The sequence below is a fragment of the Micromys minutus genome, assembly GCF_963924665.1.
Source record: "Micromys minutus genome assembly, chromosome: 14".
NCBI lineage: Eukaryota > Metazoa > Chordata > Mammalia > Rodentia > Muridae > Micromys > Micromys minutus.
Window position 1 is genome coordinate 7,160,653 of NC_137983.1, and position 23,758 is coordinate 7,184,410.

General features: G+C 44.2%; 1 protein-coding gene across 1 annotated transcript in view; it reads left to right on the forward strand.

Annotated features, from left to right (window-relative positions):
- Nucleotides 1-23,758, forward strand: part of KLHL2 (kelch like family member 2) — a 105,876-nt gene that overhangs the window by 80,173 nt on the left and 1,945 nt on the right. The window contains exons 6-14 of the mRNA XM_080928320.1: nucleotides 2,054-2,163; nucleotides 6,205-6,321; nucleotides 7,613-7,762; nucleotides 11,862-11,979; nucleotides 13,435-13,632; nucleotides 14,347-14,448; nucleotides 16,222-16,350; nucleotides 16,881-17,021; nucleotides 22,558-22,701. Of these exons, the coding sequence (XP_080784446.1) occupies nucleotides 2,054-2,163; nucleotides 6,205-6,321; nucleotides 7,613-7,762; nucleotides 11,862-11,979; nucleotides 13,435-13,632; nucleotides 14,347-14,448; nucleotides 16,222-16,350; nucleotides 16,881-17,021; nucleotides 22,558-22,701 (1,209 nt within the window). The remainder of the gene's footprint in view (nucleotides 1-2,053; nucleotides 2,164-6,204; nucleotides 6,322-7,612; nucleotides 7,763-11,861; nucleotides 11,980-13,434; nucleotides 13,633-14,346; nucleotides 14,449-16,221; nucleotides 16,351-16,880; nucleotides 17,022-22,557; nucleotides 22,702-23,758) is intronic.

Here is a 23,758-nt window from a genome sequence, read left to right on the forward strand (position 1 = left end):
TGGGTTTGGTTTTTTGTTTTTTCTTTTCCTTTTCTAAAAGCAAAGTAACAAGAGTCTCTGTCACCCTGTTTTTGATGTTTTCAGTGTTTTCGGGTTTTTGTTTGGAGACCAGGTCTCTGTCCTGAATTTAGGTTGTTCTAACAGCTGTGCAGATCCATAGGATGCTGTCGCTCATGGAGGGACAAGATGACAGGTGTTGTTTGATGTGCTTGTTTTCTACCTTTGTGCATTCTTTGAGGAAGTATGTATTCAGATCTCTTGCCCATTTGAAAAATGGGGCTATTTTCTTCTTGTTGAGTTTTAAGAGTTCTATGCTTTACATAATGGTCTTTTGTAAGATAAATGTTTTGTGGAATTTTTCTCTTTGTTTCATACCACGGTTGTCAGGGTCAAAGCTTTAGTGTTAGTCAAGTCCAGCAAGCTAGTTGAGTCTTTCATCTGTCTTGCTTCCTGAGATGTGGAAGGGGAGTCATCACAGGGCTGGCACCCACTAGGTTTTCTCCTGACACTTTGTGCTTCTAAGGCAGTTGTCTGATCCATTTTGGGTTAATTTTTGTGAAAAATATAAAGTCTTTATCAAAATTGTTTTTGTTTTTCATGTGTGGATGGCCACTTTTGTCTTAGTATTTTTCTGGATAAGGTCACCCTTCCTCCACTGAATCACATGGCTTCTTTGTCAGAGTCAGTGTATGTGGAATGATTTCTGGGCCTATGGGTTGTTTTTTTTTTTTTTTTTAAATCCCCATTTACAAAAGAAATTCAGTCTTCTTTCTAATGCTTATTTCAGTGTGTTATCTTGCTTACCTAACCCAGACACTGACACTGAAAAGAACTGTGTCTGTTGGTTTTTGTAAATCCAATCATTTTGTAATTATCCCCAGAGTTGCTCATTATGTTTGAAGTCCTCTGGTGAGGAGCCTTTTATAGAGTGAATAGGTATTCACGAGCTTTGTGAAAGTACACATTTTATTTTTTCAGATATTCTAAAGAGGAAGCTAATAATTTTCTTTAGGGTATTTTGAAGTACGTATTGAAAGGAACCTTTTATTTCACCATAGGGAAGTCTTTCAAACTTACCGTTGGAGCACAGGCAGTTTTGGAGGCTAAGTGGGAGGTAATGTAGGCTTTCTAGCACATGTTCAGCATTTGGAGGTTATAGGGCTAACGAACCCTGTTAGAGTTCTCAGCCTCCTCCACATAGTTCCTCATGCTTTACACACCGAGTAACCCATTCATACCTTTATTGTTCCTGGTATCTTTCTGAGCCTCCACCGATGTAGAAGCCATGGTTTAGGGGATTATATAATCAGCCCATATCATACAAGCCAGCACATGGAGGGGCTCAGACAACAGCTTGGCGTGCCTAAATGCAAAGACCAGACCACAGTCTTCTGTTTCCAGCTCATACCTGGTGAGCGTGAGCGAGGCTTGCAGAAAAAGCTGTTTTGAACTGGATACATCCTTTGTGAGCTTTTAAACCATTAATTATGTTAATAAAGTCATGCCATTATGTTTCGCCCTGACTCCCTCAAAAATAAGCATAGTCAAGAAGAGGATTTGAATGTTTTAGGATTTACCAATTTTACAAGTTTCCTGGGAAGAACTTGAGGTATAAAATTAATCATTTTCCCCAAATAAACTGCGTGTATAGAATTTAGATGTATTGTAAACCTTTGGTTTTGTTTCATCGTAATCAACTAATTTTTCACATGTTGTCCACATATTCATATCGAGTGGAATCTAAGGCTTTCAGTTTAGTTTTCATTACAGTTTTCTCCCATACATTTAAGGATGTGCGTTTACATTACCACGTGCTTTGTGTGACCAGACGTTTTATAGATTTAAATATGGAATGTGCCATGCTGCGGCGTAGCTTCTTAATGTGCACCAAGTTAAGCCTTAATGTGGTTCTGCCGGTCTGTGTTCATGAAGGCAGCCTTGGTATTGGTTCTGGCCCAGAAGAGATGGCACTGGTGTCCTTTCTCTTGGGTTAATTAATAGATGTTTCCTGTTGGCTTGCGTGATGACTTCTCTCTCTCTGGCTCTCCAACAGAACAACATTTTGCAGATGTCGTACTTAGTGAAGAGTTTCTCAACCTCGGCATAGAGCAGGTGTGCAGCTTAATCTCAAGTGATAAACTCACCATTTCCTCAGAGGAGAAGGCAAGTGACACCTTTGCTCTTCCCCGTTGCCTCTTCCCCTCCCCCTCCCCCCGCCATCTTCTCTCCACCTCCTTCTGTGGTGCTGGGTAGTTTCCTGTCATTTTTTTTGGGGGGGGGGGATGTGGGTGGGGGTCAGGATACAGTGCTGAGTTAGAGACTCTCGCTGGCCTGGAATTCTCCAGTAGGCTGGGCTGACCAGCCAGGGATCTCCCTTTGCTGAAATTACAATGCCATGCCACCATCTCTAACCCTTTTGACCTAGGTTCTAAGAATCCAAGTCTGGTCTGATGCTTCCAAAGATATGACTGATACATTTCCCCAGCCCAGTGTTTCCTTTATTTCAGTTTTCCCCCATAATTAATGCTTCTCTGTGAGTAGAATCCTTGGGGCCTAGAAGAAATATATTCAATCTCTACAGGAAGAGCTTATACACATCGAAGGATTCAAACCACGTCCCTTTGGGGGAATGGGTTCTTTCTACAGCTGGGTACCTATACGTATTTGACACAAACACCAATGACAAAAACTCATTAGTTTTGCTGTCTTGTGAGTTGAAAATTCTTTAAATTTTTTAAATTATTATTTGTGTGTGTGTGTGTGTGTGTGTGTGTGTGTGTCTATGTGGGTGACTGCTCTGTGTGTGACCAGAGGGAGACCAGAAAGTGCTCCTAACTACACAGTGATTTCTCTAGTCCCGAAGATCAATTTGTTACTGTATTAAGATTTCAGCCTAGATTGAATACCGTTGAATGTTATTATCCTTTTAAGTTGTTTTTTGAAATGTACTTGTGAATCCTATAGTCAGCCTGCTTCCCTCCCTCCGGCCCATGCACTTGCTTTTTCCGAGGTCACATTTCTGAACCTTTCATGGTTGGAAGCACAGGCTTCTCAAAACTGTTTCCTCTGGGCAGTTTGTAGCTCATGGGAATTGGGAGAGAAAAGCTTACAGAGCTAGGCATGATGGCGTACACTCTGTTCCCAGCATTTGGGAGGCAGAGGCAGGAGGATCTCTGCGTGTTCAAAGCCAGCCTGGTCTATATAGCCCCAGCACAGCCAAGGCCACCTAGCCATGGAGAAACCCTGTCTCAAAACAAGAACAGTGAATAGAAGCTCACAGAAATAGTACATTTAAAGTTGTAGAGGCTCTGGTTCTATTTCTCGGGGCATCCATCTCATGTGAGGAGAAAGAGAAACATTTCTCTCTGATTTACAGTGTGAAAAAGTTTGCAGAACTGAGATGTTCACAGTCTTAGCGGTTGACAGAGGGTGGCACTCCTGCTGATGGAAGAGATGAGTCACTGTCTCAGAGCCCTGGATTTGAGACTGACCAAGGAGACTCCCGTAGTCATAGATGAGTGGGAAAACCAGCGGAGTGACTGGATTACAGAGCTCTGCATGGGGCGCTGTTTTGTTTTGGGTTGAGGGGTGGTTCCTCAGCTTGGTTTAGATGTAGGATCCATACCTTTAAAAATGAGCTAGAGCTCATCTGAGGAATGGAAAAGGATTTGATGGGAACGCATTCCCGGGTACGGGAATAGACTACACAGATGTGAAGGCCGTGAGAGTAAGATTGCTCAGGGGTGGCTGGGGTTAGAATAGTTGGGGAGAGTGGTACGAATGGGAGGAGAACAGCATGCGTGTCTTCAGCTGGGTTAAATACCCCGGCCTTCCCTGTGCTGGTGAAGAGCTGCTTCCTGGCTGTACTCAGGAGGTGGTGAGCCCTGCATGACAGAAAGATCCTGAGGGCTGCTTTGGTTTTGCACTAATGCCTGGTGTACCACCCTGGAATGTAGGGGGACGCTCAGTACCAGTTTCTATCATGTGTACAATTCAGTGGTTGAACTCCATGGAAGGTGTCCAGGGCAGCTTGCTTCTGTGCCATAGCATTCAAGGCTTCCGTCAGAGCGGTCCAGATAACTGACATGTCTGACCTGACGGCAGGAGCAGAGATGTAGGCTTCTCTATTGTGTGAGGTTGCAGTGACTAGAGTAACTCCTTCGTTAGACATACCAAATCCCAGTCTGTCCTCTTCCTCTTTTGTCACTTTCTGGAGGTTTTCACAGTGTGGTAATCATTGCAGGCAGCTATTTTTATGTGGCATATATGGATGTCACAACAAGCAATTCAAGGAGCCAAGGTGAAAGTTGCTGGCCTTCACAGTCAGAAGTCACAGAGCAGCTTCTTGTGTCCACACGCTGTTGTTCGAATGAGGAAAGTTGAGATTGATTGTGGAACGTTATTGCACTGGTGTGAGCCTTGGAGACAGGACTTATGGGAGGAGTGGCGGCAGAGCTGGCTTTCCTGGTGATGGTGGCAGTGAGCTGAAGCCCTTGTGGCATGAAGGCCAAACAGGGAAAGGGTGAGGTTATAGCAGTAAAAACACCTGATGTAGGGTGGTGGAGGCTGTGCATGAACTGACAGAACTGCGCTGACAGAACTGAGCTGCCCTGGGCAGAAATGGCGAGTGCCAGCTCTTTACTTCTCATCGTGGGCACCTGGCGTGCAGACAGATTTAATAAGTCCTGGTTGACAGGATAAATTAAATGCAGGTGATAATTAGAACACACACTATTTTTAGTTTCATGCTGTATCAAAATAACCTGTTTTTGTTTCCAGTAACCATTTGCATAATGCCTTCTGTCAACCCTTTAAAGATTATCAGGAAGTGTATCCTTCGGTCTGGGAAGAGGTTATGTAGAAAGACACGCCTTTTTAATTAGCATATTCTCTCAGAGGAATATGTTGGATGGTGATGCTCTTTCTGGTGGCTTGTAAAGATGTTCAGAATACCACATTTAAATGTGTTCTGGGTTAACCCATTTTGTAGACCATTGATCTATAAGTGTATGATCCAAAATTCGTTAATAAAACTAAAGAGAACTTCAAAGATGAGTTATTTATAAGGGTGCATTTATTTGTTAGCTCTGTGTTGCTATGAGCACAACACTTGACAAACCACATAAAAGAGAAGAGCTTTATTTTGGATAGTGGTTTTAGAATGTTCAGACTCTCATAACACGAGAACATGGTAGAGCCACAATTTCCTGTCGTGGGAACTAGGAAGCAGAGAAAAGGGGGCACTGGTACCCTGCTGGATTTCTCCTTAATGCATCTGGGTCCCGAGTCTTTTCAAAGGCATCGCCTACATTTAAGATGAGTGGTTCCCCCTACACCCAGGCTGTCTTTGTTTTGTTATTTTTGGCTTTGTCTGTTTGTGAAAACACCTTCATTCTAAAGCAGCCACACAATCCCTGATTAATCAGTACATGATGTGGTGGTTTGAATAAAGATGGCCCCCAGAGACCCATGTATTTGAATACTTGCTCCGCAGTTGGTGGAAATGTTAGGGAAGATGATTAGGAGGTGTGGCCTTGTTGGAGAAGGCATGTCCCTGGAAGTGGGCTTTGAAGCTTCAAGAGCCATTTCCTGTTAGTCCTCTCTGCCTCTTGGGGATGGAGATGTGATCTCTTGGCTGGCTACTGTTCCAGCACCATGCTTTCCTGTCTGCCTGCTGCTGTGCACCCTGACGTCACAGTCTTGAACTCTAACCCTCTGGAACAGTGAACCTCAAACTAAACCTTTTCTTTTATAGGTTGCCTTGATCATCACGTTTTTTTTTGACATGGCAGTAGAAAGAAACTGAGACACATGGTTTGGGGTGTCCCTGTGCTTTATGATTGTCGGTGGCTTATTTTAAAGGATCATAAGTCTGTTAAGAGAACTAACTGCACAGCGAAGGAAGGTGTGGCTGTCATTTGTCACTGCTACCGTCCAAATGCAGTGAGATTTATGATGAGCTTGGTGAAGTGCTTAGGAAACACAGAGTGGAAAATGATTATCGAGCAAGCCAAGGCACTTAATGGGGTACTTCATGTATCAAAAGAAAGAGAAGGGAATGGAGTAAATACCCTGTGTGTTGCAAGTCAGGACTTGAGAAGAGTTGAGCGTTAGCAGTGCTGTATGTATGATGTGACACATCAGCTTGTGGATGTACGCACATAGACGTGTGGAGCACAGCTCAGTTCTCTTTCTCTCTTTAAGGTCTTTGAAGCAGTAATAGCCTGGGTAACCCATGATAAGGACGTAAGGCAGGAGTTCATGGCTCGGCTCATGGAGCATGTCCGCTTACCCCTGCTTCCTCGGGAGTACTTGGTGCAGGTAAGCGTACACGCATGTCAAAGGCTGTGGACAGCATCTGCTTGCTGGCCTGCCGTCATATACAAACCCATCCCACAGTGGGAAGGGCTGCAGCCTCGGATCTCTGCAATGTAGGAAGGAGGACAGCGAAGGCACCCGGCACCTTTTCAGCTGCCCCCATATCCCTGAGCCCAGTACCTGTTCCTAGAAGTTGGCTTCCACCCCCTTTCTGATTCAGCAAGGTACAAGAGCTTCCTGAGTCACATTTGTGCCCCTCTGAGTGTAAATAAATATCTGAGTTTACCCCGCACTGGCATCTTCCTTCCTTTCTTCCTGTTGTACAGCGGCAGTGTACAACAATCTGAGGTCTGACCCAGTAGCTCTCATTCTACCCCACAGTTCCATAGGGATGTAGATAGGGAATAAGCTTCCTTATTTCAAAGGTGAAGAAAAGCCGGGTATTTGAAGGAAACGGAGATGAATGATTCTTAGTCATCCTTAGGGTATTTTAAATTTACTCTTTGTTGTTTATTAATGTCTTTCAGGAACATCTCAGCATTAATTTCTGAAATTGAAACCATTTGGAAGGAGGCATTTTTGATCAGTAGATTAGGTTTTCGCATTTTAATTGGAATTTAATTTAATTTAATTTAATTTTGATTGGAACCTCATTATTCGACATGGCCTGTAGTATTCAGAAAGAAAAAAAGAAAAGAAAGGAAAGAATAGAAAGCTCAGTACCAAGGTCAGACATTGCCAGGGAAAAACAAACAAAATTGCATAGGTATAATGTTTTGTAGGTTGCATAATGTTTTAAGGTGCTTTGATCTCTTTTCGTTTGTTCTCTCATCTTGGAAGAGCCTGTTATGAACTACTAGCCTAGCTCATCACCAAGTCCATCCGCCTAGATAAAGACTGCGTCATCAGCACGTCCGAATAGCTCACATCGTAGCCTTCATAATCCCTTAGGGTTGTGGGGACATCATGGGGGTGAATTCTAAGGTGAAGCCCCCAAGTTCCCATGCCCTGCTCTTCCCACGTTTCCCTTTTTGTTTTCTTTCCTTTCTTGTCGACTCTTTGGCTTCTTCAAATGTCAGGAGTAGGAGGGCCTGACTGTTGTCCACAGAGTTCGTCTCTTCTCTTGCCAAGTCTGAAGCTCACCGCCTTCATTGCTGTTTTCTCTGTAGCCAAATGGGGGAGCAGACGTCGGTGTGGACAGGACAGTCACTGCTGTGCTTCTTTCCCATCTGTTCCTTAGCTGTCTCTACACTAGCTGTCACCCCTCACAGGGACTGTCTGTTCTCTCCCACAGAGGGTTGAAGAGGAAGCATTGGTGAAGAACAGCAGCGCGTGCAAAGATTACCTCATTGAAGCCATGAAGTACCACTTGCTGCCCACAGAGCAACGCATGTTAATGAAGAGCGTGCGGACCCGGCTGAGGACACCCATGAACCTTCCCAAAGTAGGACCTATTGTTCACAGTTCTGCTTGCCCCATCTGAAGGCCCACTGCAAGGAAGATGTGCCTAAGAATATATGGTCTAGTCTCCACTGGCTACATGTTTAAGATTGGGACCAAGAAAGCATCATAGAATATATGATTTAATTTCTGTTGCCTTCATGCTAAGATTTGGATTATTCAGTTTATTTAACCTTTTATAAAACATTTCCCAATTATTTCTAAGGCTTATTTTATTTGTGTGGTCTATGTACACACATGGAGGTCAAAAAGTGGTATAGAGTCCTTGGATCTAGGATTACAAGCATTTGTGAGTCACCCAGTGTGGGTGCTGGGATCTGAATTGTATACCTTTGAAAGAGCAGTAAGTGCTCTTAAGTGCTGAGCTACCTTTCCAACCTAATTTATTCAAATGTGTGTGTGTGTGTGTGTGTGTGTGTGTGTGTGTGTGTGTATGTGTGTGTGTGTTCTGGAACTGGTGTTAACAGATGGTTGTGAACTACCATGGGGTTTCTAGAAGAGCATCTAGTGTTCTTACCCACTGAGCTGTCTCTCACACACATGCAGGTGTGTGCACATGTGGCTAGCAGAGGATGACTTGGGAGTCCATTCTCTCTTTCCCCTGTGTGGGTCCTGGAGGTTGAGCTCACGTCATCAGACTTGGGGGCAAGCACCTCTCCTTCCTGAGCCAACTCAACATCCCCACTTAACTTAAGTACTTACAAATATGTCATGTCTAAGAAAGGAAAAATAAAAGCCTTCTTAGTTCGTGCTCTATCTGGAATTTTTAGCTGCAGAGAGGTCTTTTGAATAAAGATGAATTCAACCTAATTTCACCTAATTTCTAGGCTAAACGAGGCACTTTTGCAGTGCTAAGGAACTCTTGGTAAAATCCTGTCAAGTGTTTTCTCTCTGTAAGGTGTAAGCCATCTATTCAGCTATGTTGTCTCCTGAGCCTCTGCTATGGCCTACCTTTCCCACTGTTACATCCTTCCAGAGTTTTCCATGTTGTAGCTCATGTCTGTGGTATGCATGTGGATTCGTGGAGGTTCTCTGGTATTTAGCTTCCTTGCGATTTGATTTCCCTTGTGGAAGAGTCCCAGATGTGGCCAACAGTTTAAACACCGCCACAGCTTTGAGTCTGCGTCTTTGTATGCGCCAGCCTTTCTTGTGCACACGGGTTGTAGAAAAGGTGCTTGCGCTAGAAGTTTCCTATGATACCGTTCGTCATTAAGCAGTGGTTGTATTCAGGATTTATGGTCAGAATGAAGCAGGATGAAAGTGTGTACATATGTATCTTATAGGGGTACTATCTTTATCATAACCTCCACGGGTCAAATAGAATAAAGCACAGTTACCATGCTGAGGAAATTACCATACGTTCGTATATTCCCACCATAAGTGGCTTTTCTTATGTTACTGACTGCACTAATCGCACATTGGCTTTTTAGTTCTATACATGACTTTTGTATTCTGGGTTAACTGTGCAGATATTCTGTGAGGCTTCTTTGCATTTGGATATTATAAACAAGGAACTATATGCTTTTTAGGTGTTTTTTATAAGATGTATTTATTTAATGTATGTGAGTTCACTGCAGTTGTCCTCAGACACACCAGAAGAAGGCATCGGATCCCGTTATAGATGGTTGGGAACCACTATGTGGTTGCTGGGAATTGAACTCAGGATCTCTGGGAGAGCAGACAGAGCTTTTACCTGCTGAGCCATCTCTCCTGCCCTTTAGGTTTAGTTTTAATTTTTATTTATGTGTCTGTGTGTACAAATACGCAGATACGTGCAGGCACACAGGACATCCAGAGGAGGGCATTGGATTCTCTGGAGCTGGGGTCGCAGGCACGTGTGAGCTATACAGCCTGGGTGCAGGGAACTGATCTAGTGCATACTCTTAATCAGCCATCTCTCCAAGCCCACTATGTCTGCCCCTGTGATTTGTTATCTCTGCTAACCCCTCCCTTTTGGTAAATGAATATTTCTGGATGAAGAAAGTCTAAGCAACCTGCATTTAGGGTAAACTTACCTCTTTTTACCTCTTGGTGTTCCCAATGTTACTGTTAATTTTTCTCTACAAATAAGTCACAGCAGTTTATGACATATATGACAACTCCTTTGTTGATTGCAACTCTTGTGTTTCTCAGTGTGACCCACTCTCTCCCTGCCCTCACACCTCCTGTGCATGCACAGTGGTGGGGTACATATTTCTATCCCACTACGCCTTTCCCAGAGACGTACAGTGAAGATGCTATCCTTGTCCTCTGTGCGGACATGCTTTCTCCTCGGTTCTCATTTCATGTAGCAATAATGAATTTCAGTGTGAGGATTGTGAAATCTATCAATCAGCGTGCCGGCTGAGGATTTTAAAATATTCTAGGGCTGGATAGATGGCTTGAGGTTCAAGAGTGTACACTGCACTTGAGGGGACCTGAGTTTGGTCCCCAATACTCCCATCCTGTGGCTTCTGCAGGCACCGTTCTCAACGTGCACACATTCACACTTAAACACACACATATGCACATAATTAAAGTTAAAGACACACCCGTTAAGGTATCTACATTCTGCTCTGAGGTTTGACTTTTGAATTGTTCTTCACTGGATACATCACTGAGGACCCTTTTTACACTGTGTCATTGTCAGGCCAAGCTTTGAGGTATGAGCACAGGTCTGTGTGCACAGGGCTGAGCTTGATATGCTCATGCAAGACTGGTTTTACAGTCTTTCTCCCACTGTCCTTGCTGTAATGATCTTCTTTAACGCTTCCTATTTATTTGAAGTCAGAACAAGAGGAATAGCCTGAATTGTTCACACCATTGGTCTATGCTAAGTCTTAACATGTCTAAGGGGTTCAGCTTTCCTTGGTAACTAACGCACGCTGCGTTTTTTTGAGACTGGGTTTGCTGTCAGTCGGTAATCACACTCTGTGCATACCATCCTGTACTTGTTAATACAGGTAGGCGATCATGCTCCAGGACCACAGACCACACACGTGTGAGCATCTCCACATTGGGCTTGTTTGGACTTTTATTTTCAGTATTTATTTTCCTTGTCATGGTCTCATCTTCCCCTCAAAGTCCTGCCCATTCTTTACAGTTTTCCATCCCAGACTGTCCAATCATGTATCGACTTAACATAAATCTACAAACTGTGACATGATCCTGACGTCACTGTTTTCATTCCCCTTTGCCAGAAAGTCCCCTTGTGTATGGTAAAAGACAAACACAGGAGCTTCTAAGTCCTGTCCATCTTACAAGGCCTTTGTCCCGGCTCCTTAGGAAGCTTTCGCTGAATTGTGGTCACTCCCCTTTTTCTGGTCCTCAATAGCAGTTACTGTCAGATAGGTATCCGACTGTATAGAACTGTATATTGGTCTGGAATTCCATCCTGGAAGTTAGTTCCTTAGTGAGGTGTGTAAGCTCTTGGCAGGTAGAATGTGTCCTGTGTAGTCTCAGCCTACTTGTTAGTGCGCTGTCAGGCCGACCCGAGGATACTCCACAGCCCTTGTTTATTTCCAGCGGTAGGCTAACGCTCCCGTGGTTATTATGAGCTTAACGTCCCCATTATGTTCTGGTGGTGATCTGCTCATGTAGCTTCAAAAGGGGCCTCTTTCATTTAGGTCCGTGATTCTATATTCCCATCCACTCCGGGTACTCTTTTCAACATGATTTCTCCACCTAAGAATCCTTCACCGTCCTTTTACTTGTTGCCTGGTAACTCGTTCCACTTCTGTCTCTGACGTCCTGGCAGCCTTACCTCTCTGATCACTGCAGAACCAGCATCTGGTTTACAGCAAGCTCCATGACACAGCCCTGTCCTTGCTGGCTCCTTCCTGTTTTCCCTTAAACACTGCTTTTGCTGGAGTGGCCAGAAGCCTCTTTACATTTCTGAAAGCTGTATCCTTAAACCAAATGTGCTAGATGATAGAATTGCTGTTCTGACACGTGCCCCTTGCTGGCGTCGCTGGTGTGTTGGATAGACAGGCATTTCCTTCCAGCTTGCGGCGCCCGGCACGTCTCTGGTCTTTGTGGGCTATGGTCACTCTCTTGAGAAGGTGATATCGTTGGTTCAAGCACTTACGTTTTTTCCCTTTTAGTTGATGGTGGTGGTCGGGGGCCAGGCACCAAAGGCTATCCGAAGCGTGGAATGCTACGACTTCAAAGAGGAGCGATGGCACCAGGTGGCAGAGCTGCCGTCCCGGAGGTGCAGGGCAGGTGAGCATGGGCTGTCACAACAGCTCTCTGTTGCTGGGCCTTTAGGAGCCGTTAGGAAAAAAATGTCTATTAGAAAGCCAGGCATGGTAGTCTGTGCTTTTAATACCAGCTCTTCAGAGGTGGAGGCAGGAGGATGAGGAGCTCAAAGTCATCCTTACCTGCATAGTGAGTTCAAGGCCAGCCTGGACTATGTGAGGCCCTATTTAAAAAAACTAGAGGGAAGAGAAGGATGTTCTTTAGAGGCCTAAGTGAACCCATTCTGTGGAAAGGTTAGCAGCTCTTTCCGTTTCTATTCTATTTTATGTTTTGAAGACACGGCTGGCCTTGAATTTTCCGTTCCATCTGCCTCTGCCTCCCAAGCGCTAGGATTACCTTTGTCTTCCATTACTCCTGGCTGCTGCCCTGTCCTCACCTTCAGGCATTGTTCTGATTTGGGAGGTGATTTGTTGCCTGGTTTCCTTGTTACCTTAATGCAATATGAAGAGAGAGAACTCTTTAACATTGGGCCTTTAGTTCTAGGAAATGTCCAACTGAGCTATAAGCAGCAGTTGCTTACGGGCATGTTGAAGCAGATGTTATGTAGCTAAAACTACTCAGAAGAAGCAGTTGCAAATCTTGAATCCCCACTGGAGCTGATGGACCCGTTGTTCTCATCTCCCTTTATAAAAGGAGCTCTAAATGTGATGTCTTTCCATGAGGGTAGCATCCCAGCGGCACATCCTGGGGATGTTACCTGCCAGCGTACCCCAAGTCACTTTATCCCGTCTGAACAAGTAAAGGGCTAGGAGTGTACTCCTGTTAGAAAGTACTTGCCTGGCATTGATGAGGGGCAGGGTTCAATCTCTAGGACATACACACACACACACACACAAACACACATACACACTCTCTCTCACACACACACACACACAAACACACACACACACTCTCACACACACACAAACTTTCTCTCTCTCTCTCTCTCTCTCTCTCTCTCACACACACACACACACACACACACACTTATACTCTCAGATACACCCACACACACATACACGCTCAAACACATTCACACACACATATTCTTTCTTACACACTCACACACTCATACACTCTCCCATGCACACTCTTCTTCCCATCCCCCTTTCTCCCCTCCTCTGTGCTGCTGTTCCTTTGTTGTACTGGGTTTGTTTTGAGTTCCAAGACCAGGTGAACACTTCACCACTAAAACTACCCCACTAGTTCCAATTGGACATTATATTGATTAACCACGTCTCACAAGAATCTGCAGTAGTGGATTCCAAATATCACCATGGTGCACTTCCGACATTATGTTTCCTACAGGTGAAGAGAAAATTTCAAGACTGATTCAGTATTTAAAACGTTTTGTGTTCCAATACTGTAGGCTTTCCTGAGTGCAGCCGGCTTTGAGATCAGGGTAGCATATGCATCCTGAATTGATGTCTTCCTTTGCAGGGATGGTCTATATGGCTGGACTTGTCTTTGCTGTTGGTGGCTTCAATGGCTCACTAAGAGTTCGCACCGTGGACTCCTATGACCCTGTGAAAGACCAGTGGAGCAGCGTGGCCAACATGCGAGACCGGAGGAGCACGCTGGGGGCGGCTGTGCTCAACGGGCTGTTGTATGCCGTGGGGGGCTTCGACGGCAGCACGGGTAATCTCTCGCCTGCACTGCTGTGACATGTTATTGACATGGTAGCCACGGTTCTGGTACAAATTATAATCAAATTAGCACACACTAGTGGTCTTAGCAGTTGTTTCAGAGACGTTTCAAAATGATACCAGGAGTTTCTTTAAAGGCAAGAGATATGAGTGGATGACGGATTGGTGTGTTGAAGAGTGTTTGCTGCCCTTTGGAAGCCCCAGAGTTTGATTCCTAGCACCCAGGTGGAGCAGATCACAACATACTGCAGCTCCGGCTCTGGGATACGCAGCTCCCTCTCCTGGCCTGAGGAGGCACTGCAGTTACATGCACAAAGCAATGTACACACACATAAATAACTTCTATGTAGGGTCATGGAAACACCTAAATAACTGTTTTAAGGAGGTGTGGCAATACAGATTATATTCCTTTTGTTTCTGATGCGTTAATATCCATCACTCTTCCATGTTTAAAAAGCATATAATGGCACCAGCCTGAGTAGAAGCTTCTAGTAAAGAAGCCACTCCTGCCATGTAATTAGCATGTTCTTCCGTTCTTCTAGTAGGGAAGCCACTCTTATCTGTAATTAGCACGTTCTCTCATGTTCTTCTTTTAATTTTAGTCCAGTATAAAATGCCTGATATTATTTCCCCCAGTGCTATGTATAGTAAAGAACAGCAGTGTCTTTTTGGAAGAGGAAATAAAGGGTATTATCCTCTGTTACAGGTTTATCGTCTGTGGAAGCATACAACATAAAATCTAATGAGTGGTTTCATGTCGCTCCGATGAACACCAGGAGGAGCAGCGTGGGAGTTGGTGTGGTTGGAGGTAGGTCTGGCAGTTGCAGCAGGTGAACACTTGTGGGTGCTCTGGAGATCTGGGCACTGTTTTATGAATGGACGGAGGAAAAGCAATAGTTACAGTTTTTAATTGTTCTCTTTTAATGAGCTCGTTTATATAAATTAAACTGTGGAAGTAAGCCCTTCTATCTGCTTCCTCTCTCCTTTGTATGTGACTTATACAGGACTGCCAACTAGTTTTTTCTTTTTAACATTACTCGGGATTGAACTCAGAGGCTAGACAAGTACTTTATTCCCTAAATGACACCCAGCCTTTCACCTGTGCTTCTGAGACTTGCTGGGAAAACAGTTCAGGTCATTAAACTTGCAAACATCTGTATCTGGACTAGAGCCCTTTAGTTGGTTGTTAGTGGCTTTGGTTAGTTTCTACCCCTCTGCTCACAGCTGAAGGAAAACTGTCTTATTTCTTCAGTGTGATTTTTTTTTTTCTCCCTCAAATTCTAGCTTAGGCAAATTTATGTTTTTCTGTTTTTTTTCCTCTCTAGTTGTAAAATTCTGTATGCCTTTATTTTTTTAAAGACAGAGTCTAACTATGTAGCCCGGGCTGGCTGCCCTGGAACTCATTATGTCGACACGGCTGCACCAAACTCAAACGATCCACCTGCTTCTGCCTCCGAAGTGCAGGGTTAAAGCGGTGCCACCAGACCCAGCTTTCTGTAGGCTGTGAAAAGAACTGTTTTCCAGCGGACCTGAGTTAGGTTCCCAGCACCCACAGTAGGCTGCTCACTATCCAATGCCTCTGGCTTCTGAGGGCACCCACATTCACAAATATATATTAATAAAAATAAGTCTCCGTTAAAGTGGCTTTCATAAAACACAATTGAAATGTCATAAAAAGTCCCATTTGACTCAAACAGTGCCATTCGTATCTATCACCCCAAGTCATTAAAGAACATTTTTGTTACCCAGTAAAACCATTTCTACTTCCTTAGCTGTCCCCTTTAATCCACAGTCCCCCATAACCACTAGCTACTTTCTGTCACTATGTATATTCCTGTGTTCTAGACATTTCATGTGAGTTAAATCACACAGCATGTTTTTGACTGGCTTGTCTCATTTGGCATGTTTTTGATGTCATGCGCGGTGCACGTTACCACTCTGTCCATAATGTGCTGTTAGTACTTCATCGCCGTCTCTTGTTTCATTGTATTCTGTATTACGTTCTGCACCGACTCCTTTAAAATGTATATGAGTGTTGTGCCTTCATGTGTGTTTTGTGCACTGTGTGCATATATGTGCCCGTGGGTGCCAGAAGAGGGTGTCATATTCCCTAGAACTGGAGTTGGACATGGTTGTGAGCTGCCCTGTGGGCGCTGGGGATTACACATGGGTCCGTTAGAAGAGCAGGCAGTGCTGTTAACTGTTGAGCCATCTGCCTAGCCCCTCTGCTGCTGACTCTGGGTTTAACTCTCTTCCCCAACTGATATTCTGTTTCCGAGATGTTGTTAATGAATCAGCTAGTGTTGACCCAAGTCACAGTGTCCTGCTCTTGCAGTGCCGGTCACATCAGTGACAAAGGTATAAGACATGTAAGGAAAAAAAAGTACAACCTCTGTTCCGTGCAGTCTTCATAATAGGGTTTGATCATTCCACCTGCTAGCAGTTGTCAAGACTAACATATATCATGAACATTAGAAATACAGTAAGGGGAAGCACCATAACCACAGAGCAACAAATACGAGTGTCTTACGCCAGGAAAACGGGCTGTTTATTTGGCTTTTCTCTGTGGTTCCATGTCCAGGCTTGCTCTATGCTGTGGGGGGTTACGATGGAGCTTCGCGCCAGTGTCTGAGCACAGTCGAATGCTATAATGCCACCGCCAACGAGTGGACTTACATAGCAGAAATGAGCACCAGACGGAGTGGAGCAGGTACGTAGAAGCTCCGGCCAACATCTGGGCTGGACCGACTGGCGGACATCTGTAAGTGGGGTTTGAACTTGTGTGCTGTTTCTCCTGCTTCGGCTAAGCAGGCTTAAGCAGCAGTGAGAGGCGGCTCTTCTGTCCATTTTCCCAGGGTAAAAGCCTCTCTGCTTTCCTTACATAATGTTGTTTTATCATTCGCTCAGTGAGGAAGGTTTTTCATGGTTCTTCCTTTCCGACCGGATGCAAAGCTGGAAGCACAGGCTGCAAGCTTTGGAGAAAGTTGTTTGCGAAGGGGTTTATTAGGGGGCTCTGCGTCAGTCGCTTCTCCTTGACCCTCCTCTTGTGTCAGGATAGGGCCTCTTACCAAGGTCCATCCCCTTGCATTTCTGTAGCGCCAAGCCTCCCTGTCAGTACCCATTTTGTAAGAGTTAAGACTTCAGCTTTGCATCCCAAGGCACCTGCATCAACTGCACTGCAAGTTTGCAAGTTTCTTGTCTGCCTTGCTCGACCATAATTGGCTTGGTTGTGTTTTCTAGGTGTTGGCGTGTTAAACAACTTATTATATGCTGTAGGGGGTCACGATGGTCCTTTAGTACGGAAAAGTGTTGAAGTATATGACCCCACCACAAACGCCTGGAGACAGGTTGCAGATATGAACATGTGCAGAAGAAATGCAGGTATCTATGAAGCTGCAGATCCTGCCATCCATGATGCATTTAACGGATGTTTTCTTAGTTTGTGTATTTTCATTGTTTTTTGTTTGTTTGTTTGTTTGCTTGTTTCTTTGGTTTGGTTTGGTTTTGGTTTTTGATATTTATGTCATTTCTTGATAGACTTTGAGCAGTTCCAGCACAAAACTTCTTTAAGAAGCCCTTACAGTGAATACCCAGGGCTGGAAAGCAGCTCAGTGACAGTGGTAGAAAGCTGGTCTCGCATACGTAAGACCCGGGATTGATCCCCAGCGCCAACATGACTTTTTATGAATTTAACAAACCAGATATGGTGGCTTATGCCTGGAATTTGGGGTGCTGAGGCAAGAAGATTTTAATGAATTTGAAGCTACATAGAGGGTTCCAATATAGCCCGGGCTACAAAATAAGACCCTATCTCAGAACAGACACCTGTGAGAGTCTATTTGGTAGAATGCTTGCCTGCATCTGTGAGGCCCAGGGTTCACTCAGTAGAACCAAATCAGTCGGGCATGGTGGTAAATCCTTGTAAACAGAACTTTTAATCTCAATAGAATGATATTTTTGGAAGCAGAAGCAGGAGGATCAGAAGTTCAAGGTCATCTTTAGCTGTGTGTGTCTGTGAGAGAGAGAGACCATATAATCTACCGGCATTTGGTGATGGATTGTAGAGTGGTTGTTATACCCTCTTTGTTTGTTACTTGAATTCATTCACTTTTAATGCAAACACATTTGGCTGGTTTTGTATGTCAGCTTGACACAGCTTAGAATCACTAAAGAGAAAGGAGCCTCAGTTGAGAAACTGTTCCCGTGAGATCTAGCTATAAGGGCATTTTCTCAATTAGTGATCAGTGGGAGAGGGCCCAGCCCATGGTGGATGGGGCCATTCCTGGGTTGATTGTCCTGGGTTCTCTAAGAGAGCAAGCCAGCAGGCAGCATCCCTCCATGGCCTCTGCATCAGTTCCTGCCTCCAGCATCCTGTCTTTGAGTTCCTGTCCTGACTTCAGCTATGAACAGTAGTATGGATGTATAAGCCAGATAAACCCTTTTCTCCCCAACTTGCTTTTCAGTCATGGCGTTTTGTTGCAGCAATAGAGACCCTGACTAAGACAAATGCCTGCCACATAGCACATACTAGTGGGCTCGGTTCTTAGTGAACTTGCCCAATTGGGTAAATATCCACAGCAAGTAGAGGCACTTGAGCCAGGCATGGTGATTCACACTTTACCAGCACTGGGAGGTAGAGGCAAGAGGATCTTGGGTTCCAGCCATTATCAACTATGTAACAAGACTTTTTATAAACAAAGCAAGTTATTATCTGATTCTGAAGGGAAAGTCTGAAGAGCTTGACCTGATATAATGTAGTTCAAAATTCATAGAGAAATCTGTAGCCACCAAAAAAAAATAATAATAATTTTAACAATACAGAGCTCTTGAAGGTCAGAGAACTGCAGTTGCATGTCTCCTACAGACAAGATGCACATTTTGAGAAAGGGTTTAGTTGCAAGTGTGTTTCACAATGTAAACATCACATTTAAACAATCCAAGATGTTATATAGGCCAGTTACCACATGTGGTCTCTTGGTGCAATAAAAACCATAAACTAGTATATGTAGTATAGTAGCAGTAAACTGTATAGGGCTGCGGCCTGCGTAGCAGTACACTGCTTTATAGTAAGTGTTTCTTTGACAAGTGGAAGGATGTTCTTCAAAATAACTAGAAAATGCATATGGCCAGCAACATGGTTATTTACCGTGAGGTATCGTGTCATTTCTAACTCTGCTTGCAGTGTTTTTCCAGATGGGGTGTTTATATCAGAATTGCCTGAAACACATGCTATGGTGTCAGGTTAGCTGTCCCAGGCTACGGCATCACTAGACAGGGATTTTCCATCTGTTATGCTCTCATGGGATCGGCACCTCTGTACAGTTAGGTGGCGTATGACTGTACTCTAAAGATTCTTGACTCGTCCTCAAAGATACTCTGAATTCTTGGTGTTTCTCAAGGTTACTGTGCACCATAGAATCAGGTTGTTAGATGGGCTCCCTAAAAATGTTTTCTTGTTTCTCTTCTGTGACCAGAGGGGAACTCAGAGTACAGTACAGTCAGGATGGACAGCAGCTGAACAGAATTTATAGTTAACTCTTCAGTCGTGTACTTTACCCAATCAAGTAAGTTTAGTAAGATGGTAAAAGTCTTTCAGTAAGAGATAATCTAGAAGCATTGCAGGACACACAAGTCTGGCCCTTGGTAGCGCAAGTGTAATTAAGGGTATAAGGAATCAAGATTAAAACTGTTGGGTAACCTTCATCTTGTGTTTCTAATCATCTGAAATGTCCATCTTATAAGCTCTGTACATATAGGCAGTACTTAATGTAGGATAAAGGCCTCATCCAGGACCAGAAGTTTAGGTTAGCAACCAACTTACAAGCCATGTTTTAAAACTTGTCATAAGTACAGTAAACTATAATATCAAAATTAAACAAAGAAAAATTCAGACATGGTGGCGCATACCTGTAATCCCAGCTCTGGGGAGATGTGGGCAGTCCTGCATTACAGGCTACTCTGCATGACACACAGGTTCTGGGCTAACCTGTATTACATAGGGAGGAGATACTGCTTAAATACTAACAAAAACAGGATGGAGGAAAAGGGGAAATTGTGACGTGGGGGACGGTGGGATTGCTGACATGGCTGTAAACAGCCTTGCCACCCTTTGGACCCCTGTGATAGGCTTTCCATACCTGTTTGGTTACAATAGAGTAAACCTAACAGACCAGACGTGCCAAGTGCTTGAGGAAAGTCTGTTCTTTTGGCAAAGTGGTTTGTTCCCAACTGCCTAAAGGACTAGTGTGACTTAGGACATTTTAGTATAATGATAATCAACACTCAATTAATCTAATTAATTTACATAACTGAAAAGATACTGGCTTTGCTCAGATGGATACGGGAACCAACCTCCTCCGCAGTGGGATGCTCTGTGTGTCCGTCATAACTCTGTGTAGGAGCTGAGGCATAGCCCTGAGCTCACTGGCCTATCCAGGCCTCATTTGGTTTTCATACCATCATCTGTCTACCAGTGAGTTAGCATGGACCTGTGGTCACGTGTGAACCTTCACAGTGAGTTAGCATGGACCTGTGGTCACGTGTGAACCTTCACAGTGAGTTAGCATGGACCTGTGGTCACGTGTGAACCTTCACAGTGAGTTAGCATGGACCTGTGGTCACGTGTGAACCTTCACAGTGAGTTAGCATGGACCTGTGGTCACGTGTGAACCTTCACAGTGAGTTAGCATGGACCTGTGGTCACGTGTGAACCTTCACAGTGAGTTAGCATGGACCTGTGGTCACGTGTGAACCTTCACAGTGAGTTAGCATGGACCTGTGGTCACGTGAGAACCTACAGAAGCTTGTATGTGGGCTTCTACTCTTAAATACTTTGAATTGTTTGGAAACTGTGAGTTTGATTCTTGTAAAAAAGACTACAGTAGTGATAGTTGGGAGACTGAGCAAAAGAGAGAGGAGGTTCATTCCATTTTATTGTGGTTTTGGATACCAGGCATCTGTGTGTTTGAGACTAGGTCTCACTGTGGAGCTGTTGGCCTCGATCTGCTATTCTTCCATCCACATGGAAGGCATTGTTTGAATTCGGCACCAAAACTGACCAGCCAGGAACAACAGCACAGACTTGTAACTGCACCTTCCAACGTTCATCTTAGTAAGCAGATGACAGAGACTTACTGGGCTCAGGCCCTACTGATAGGTCAGGGCTGCAAAACAGACTCAACCCAGAGCCACGATGGTACAGTTTTTAAGCCCTGAATCCACTAACATTTGTACCAAGTTACAGGTACATTTTCCCACCAATCAGGATTTAGGTATAGGGGACTTCCTTAGGAACATTTTTGTGTGTGTGGTGTATTTACCCAGTTCCCATTGGTTGGGTTATTCATCTGTGGTAGGGCATTTGCCTGGCATTCATGTCTCAACTTGCCAACCAGGGTGTCGGTTACCCGTAATGAGTTCAAGGCAAAGTGAAATCCTGTCTCCAATAAAGTAAAATAAAATTAATATTCTCCTTTTGGTGTGAAGGAAAGTTTGTGCTGGTAATTAGTAGAGGTCTATATTTTACAAGTTATTCTACAAGTTTTTGAACTTTTACAAGCAAAAAAAAAAAAAGGTTATTCTAGTAACTACCTATTTGTTTAAGAGCTAACATCTCCTTTTATTTGTTTCATTTTGGTTTTTTGTTTGTTTGGTTTCTTTCAGACAGGGTTTCTCTGTGTAGCTAAGGTTTTGTGTAGAACAGGCTGGCCTCTAACTCAGAGAGATCCGTTTGCCCCTGCCTCCTAAGTACAAGGATTAAAGGCCTGTGCCCCCACCATCCGGCCCCACTACCTCTCTAAAGACAGGGATCCAGTCGATCCCCCAGGTTGCCCTGGCCTGAGCATCTTCCTGCCTGTGCCTGTGGAGTCTGTGCTTTACAGCATCCCCTAACGTGCTCAGGAAGTGTGCTGCTGCCCAGCTGCTAACAAGCTTCCTTTAATGAAAGCAAAACAGCTTAGCCATCCAGTGCAAAACTTGAAGTTTGGAATAGGGTTGGTTTTGTTTCTTTCTTTTTTTAACCTTCCAGGCAATTGATCTACCACTGTGCTAGGTAGCCCCAACTCTCATTTCAGCCTTCTGTTAATAAATGTTTTCTTATAATTCCCTAAAAAGCTAACATGGACATATTACCACTCTGACCTTTTTTCTTTTCTCTCCTATCCTTCCTACCTTCCTTTCTTTAAAATGAAGGTGGGAATACTCTCTAACCTATATGTAAAGCTGTTTTGGTGACTAACTGAATTAGTCATATCTAAAGCAGCTACTGTCGTCATGGCACACAGTAGGAGCTTCACAGATGTACTGCTGTTTACAGAGAAGGTCTTGGATACCATCATCCCCTTCTCTGCCTCTGTCGAGGCCTGGTCCCCTCACACAGTGGTAGCCATTTTGTTCCAGGCTCACCAGCTTTTTCATATTATGTAATCTGCCTGCCAGACATTGACCCAGAAAAATAAATTGGCTCAGAGCAGGGCCATGCTGACCACATACCCTGTTATGTTCTATATGTTACGAGGTTTGTTAATCTTAAGAAATCCCACAACCATAAGCTTCATGTAGGAGCCATCAAATTAATGGTCAGTATGAACTGTCATATGTAAAATGGCTTGAGTCAGGGCCAACCACTGGGCAGCACCTCCAGCACCTGTGTATGAGCTCACTGTGCTTTTTGCCTTGACAAGCTGGCCCAGAGAAATGGCCAGCTCAAAGCTTTCAGCTGTTGCCCTGGTCAGTCAGTCTTTAGGCGTGTGATCAATAAACCATCCCTGTGTGACTGAGGTCAGTGTTCGTGTGGTCTGTGGAGCCACCCCAATTGCCTCCTTTTATGGACCATCTCTTGTGTCGTCTGACTTGGGGGCTGTTCTGAACTTGCCCGGAGGCTGTGAGCAATTGTTTTCTTTATGCATAACTTTTTCAGGTGTGTGTGCAGTTAACGGTCTGCTGTATGTTGTCGGAGGAGATGACGGTTCCTGTAACTTGGCATCGGTAGAGTATTATAACCCCACCACAGATAAATGGACAGTTGTGTCCTCCTGCATGAGCACGGGGAGAAGCTACGCAGGTAAGGCCACCCCGTTCTCTGTCTCCTGGCATACATTTAACATCAGATTCCCTGTAAGAACATCTTCTGTGTCCTGTGCTTAAGCTGTGTGCCTTGGATGTGTATGTTCACACGAAGCATCAGCGTTTTCATTGTGTAATACTTGAAATCCCTAGTCTGCAGCTCAGATTGTTTAATAGATGTTAATGGCTAAATACCGTTTATGATGGCAGGCTGTGCATTATTCAGTAAGGCTTTCATTCCTTAACCAGAAAGTATAGCTAAGGGGCTCACGAGAGGGCTCAGCGGGCAAAGTTTGCCAGGCTCTGTGACCCGAGTTCAATCCCTAGGACCTACCTGATGAAAGGAGCACAGTTGCCTCTATATGTGTGGAGTGAGACGTGTGCCTTCTTGACTCCATTAAAAAGAACAGGTGTGACCAGCTCAAGCATGGCCCAACATGGTAGAATACCTTACTTCAGTACACCATGGCCCAACATGGTAGAGTACCTTACTTCAGTACACCATGGCCCAACATGGTAGAATACCTTACTTCAGTACATCATGGCCCAACATGGTAGAATACCTTACTTCAGTACACCATGGCCCAACATAGTAGAGTGCCTTACTTCAGTACACCATGGCCCAACATGGTAGAGTGCCTTACTTCAGTACACCATGGCCCAACATTGTAGAGTACCTTACTTCAGTACATCATTGGTTGGATTAGGTGACTTCTGGTTCATTCTCTCAGTAGGAGAAATTCTAATAATCTTTAATATAATGATGCCTTTCAAACCTCATCTTACAAGCGGTGTGTGGTGAGACATATCTTTAATCACAGTACTCAGGAGGCAGAGACAGGCAGATCTCTGTGAGTTCAAGGCCAGCCTTGTCTACAGAGAGTTAGTTCCAAGAGAGCCAGAGCTGCACAGAGAAACCCTGTCTTCAAAAACCAAAATACAAAACAAAAACAATAAAAGCCCTGTGTTTTCTATGTTAAGTAATTCTGATGATGTCTTAAGTATTAGAATGTTAGCGCAGCTAATATAATATTGGAGAGAAAGTTAATTTTTAC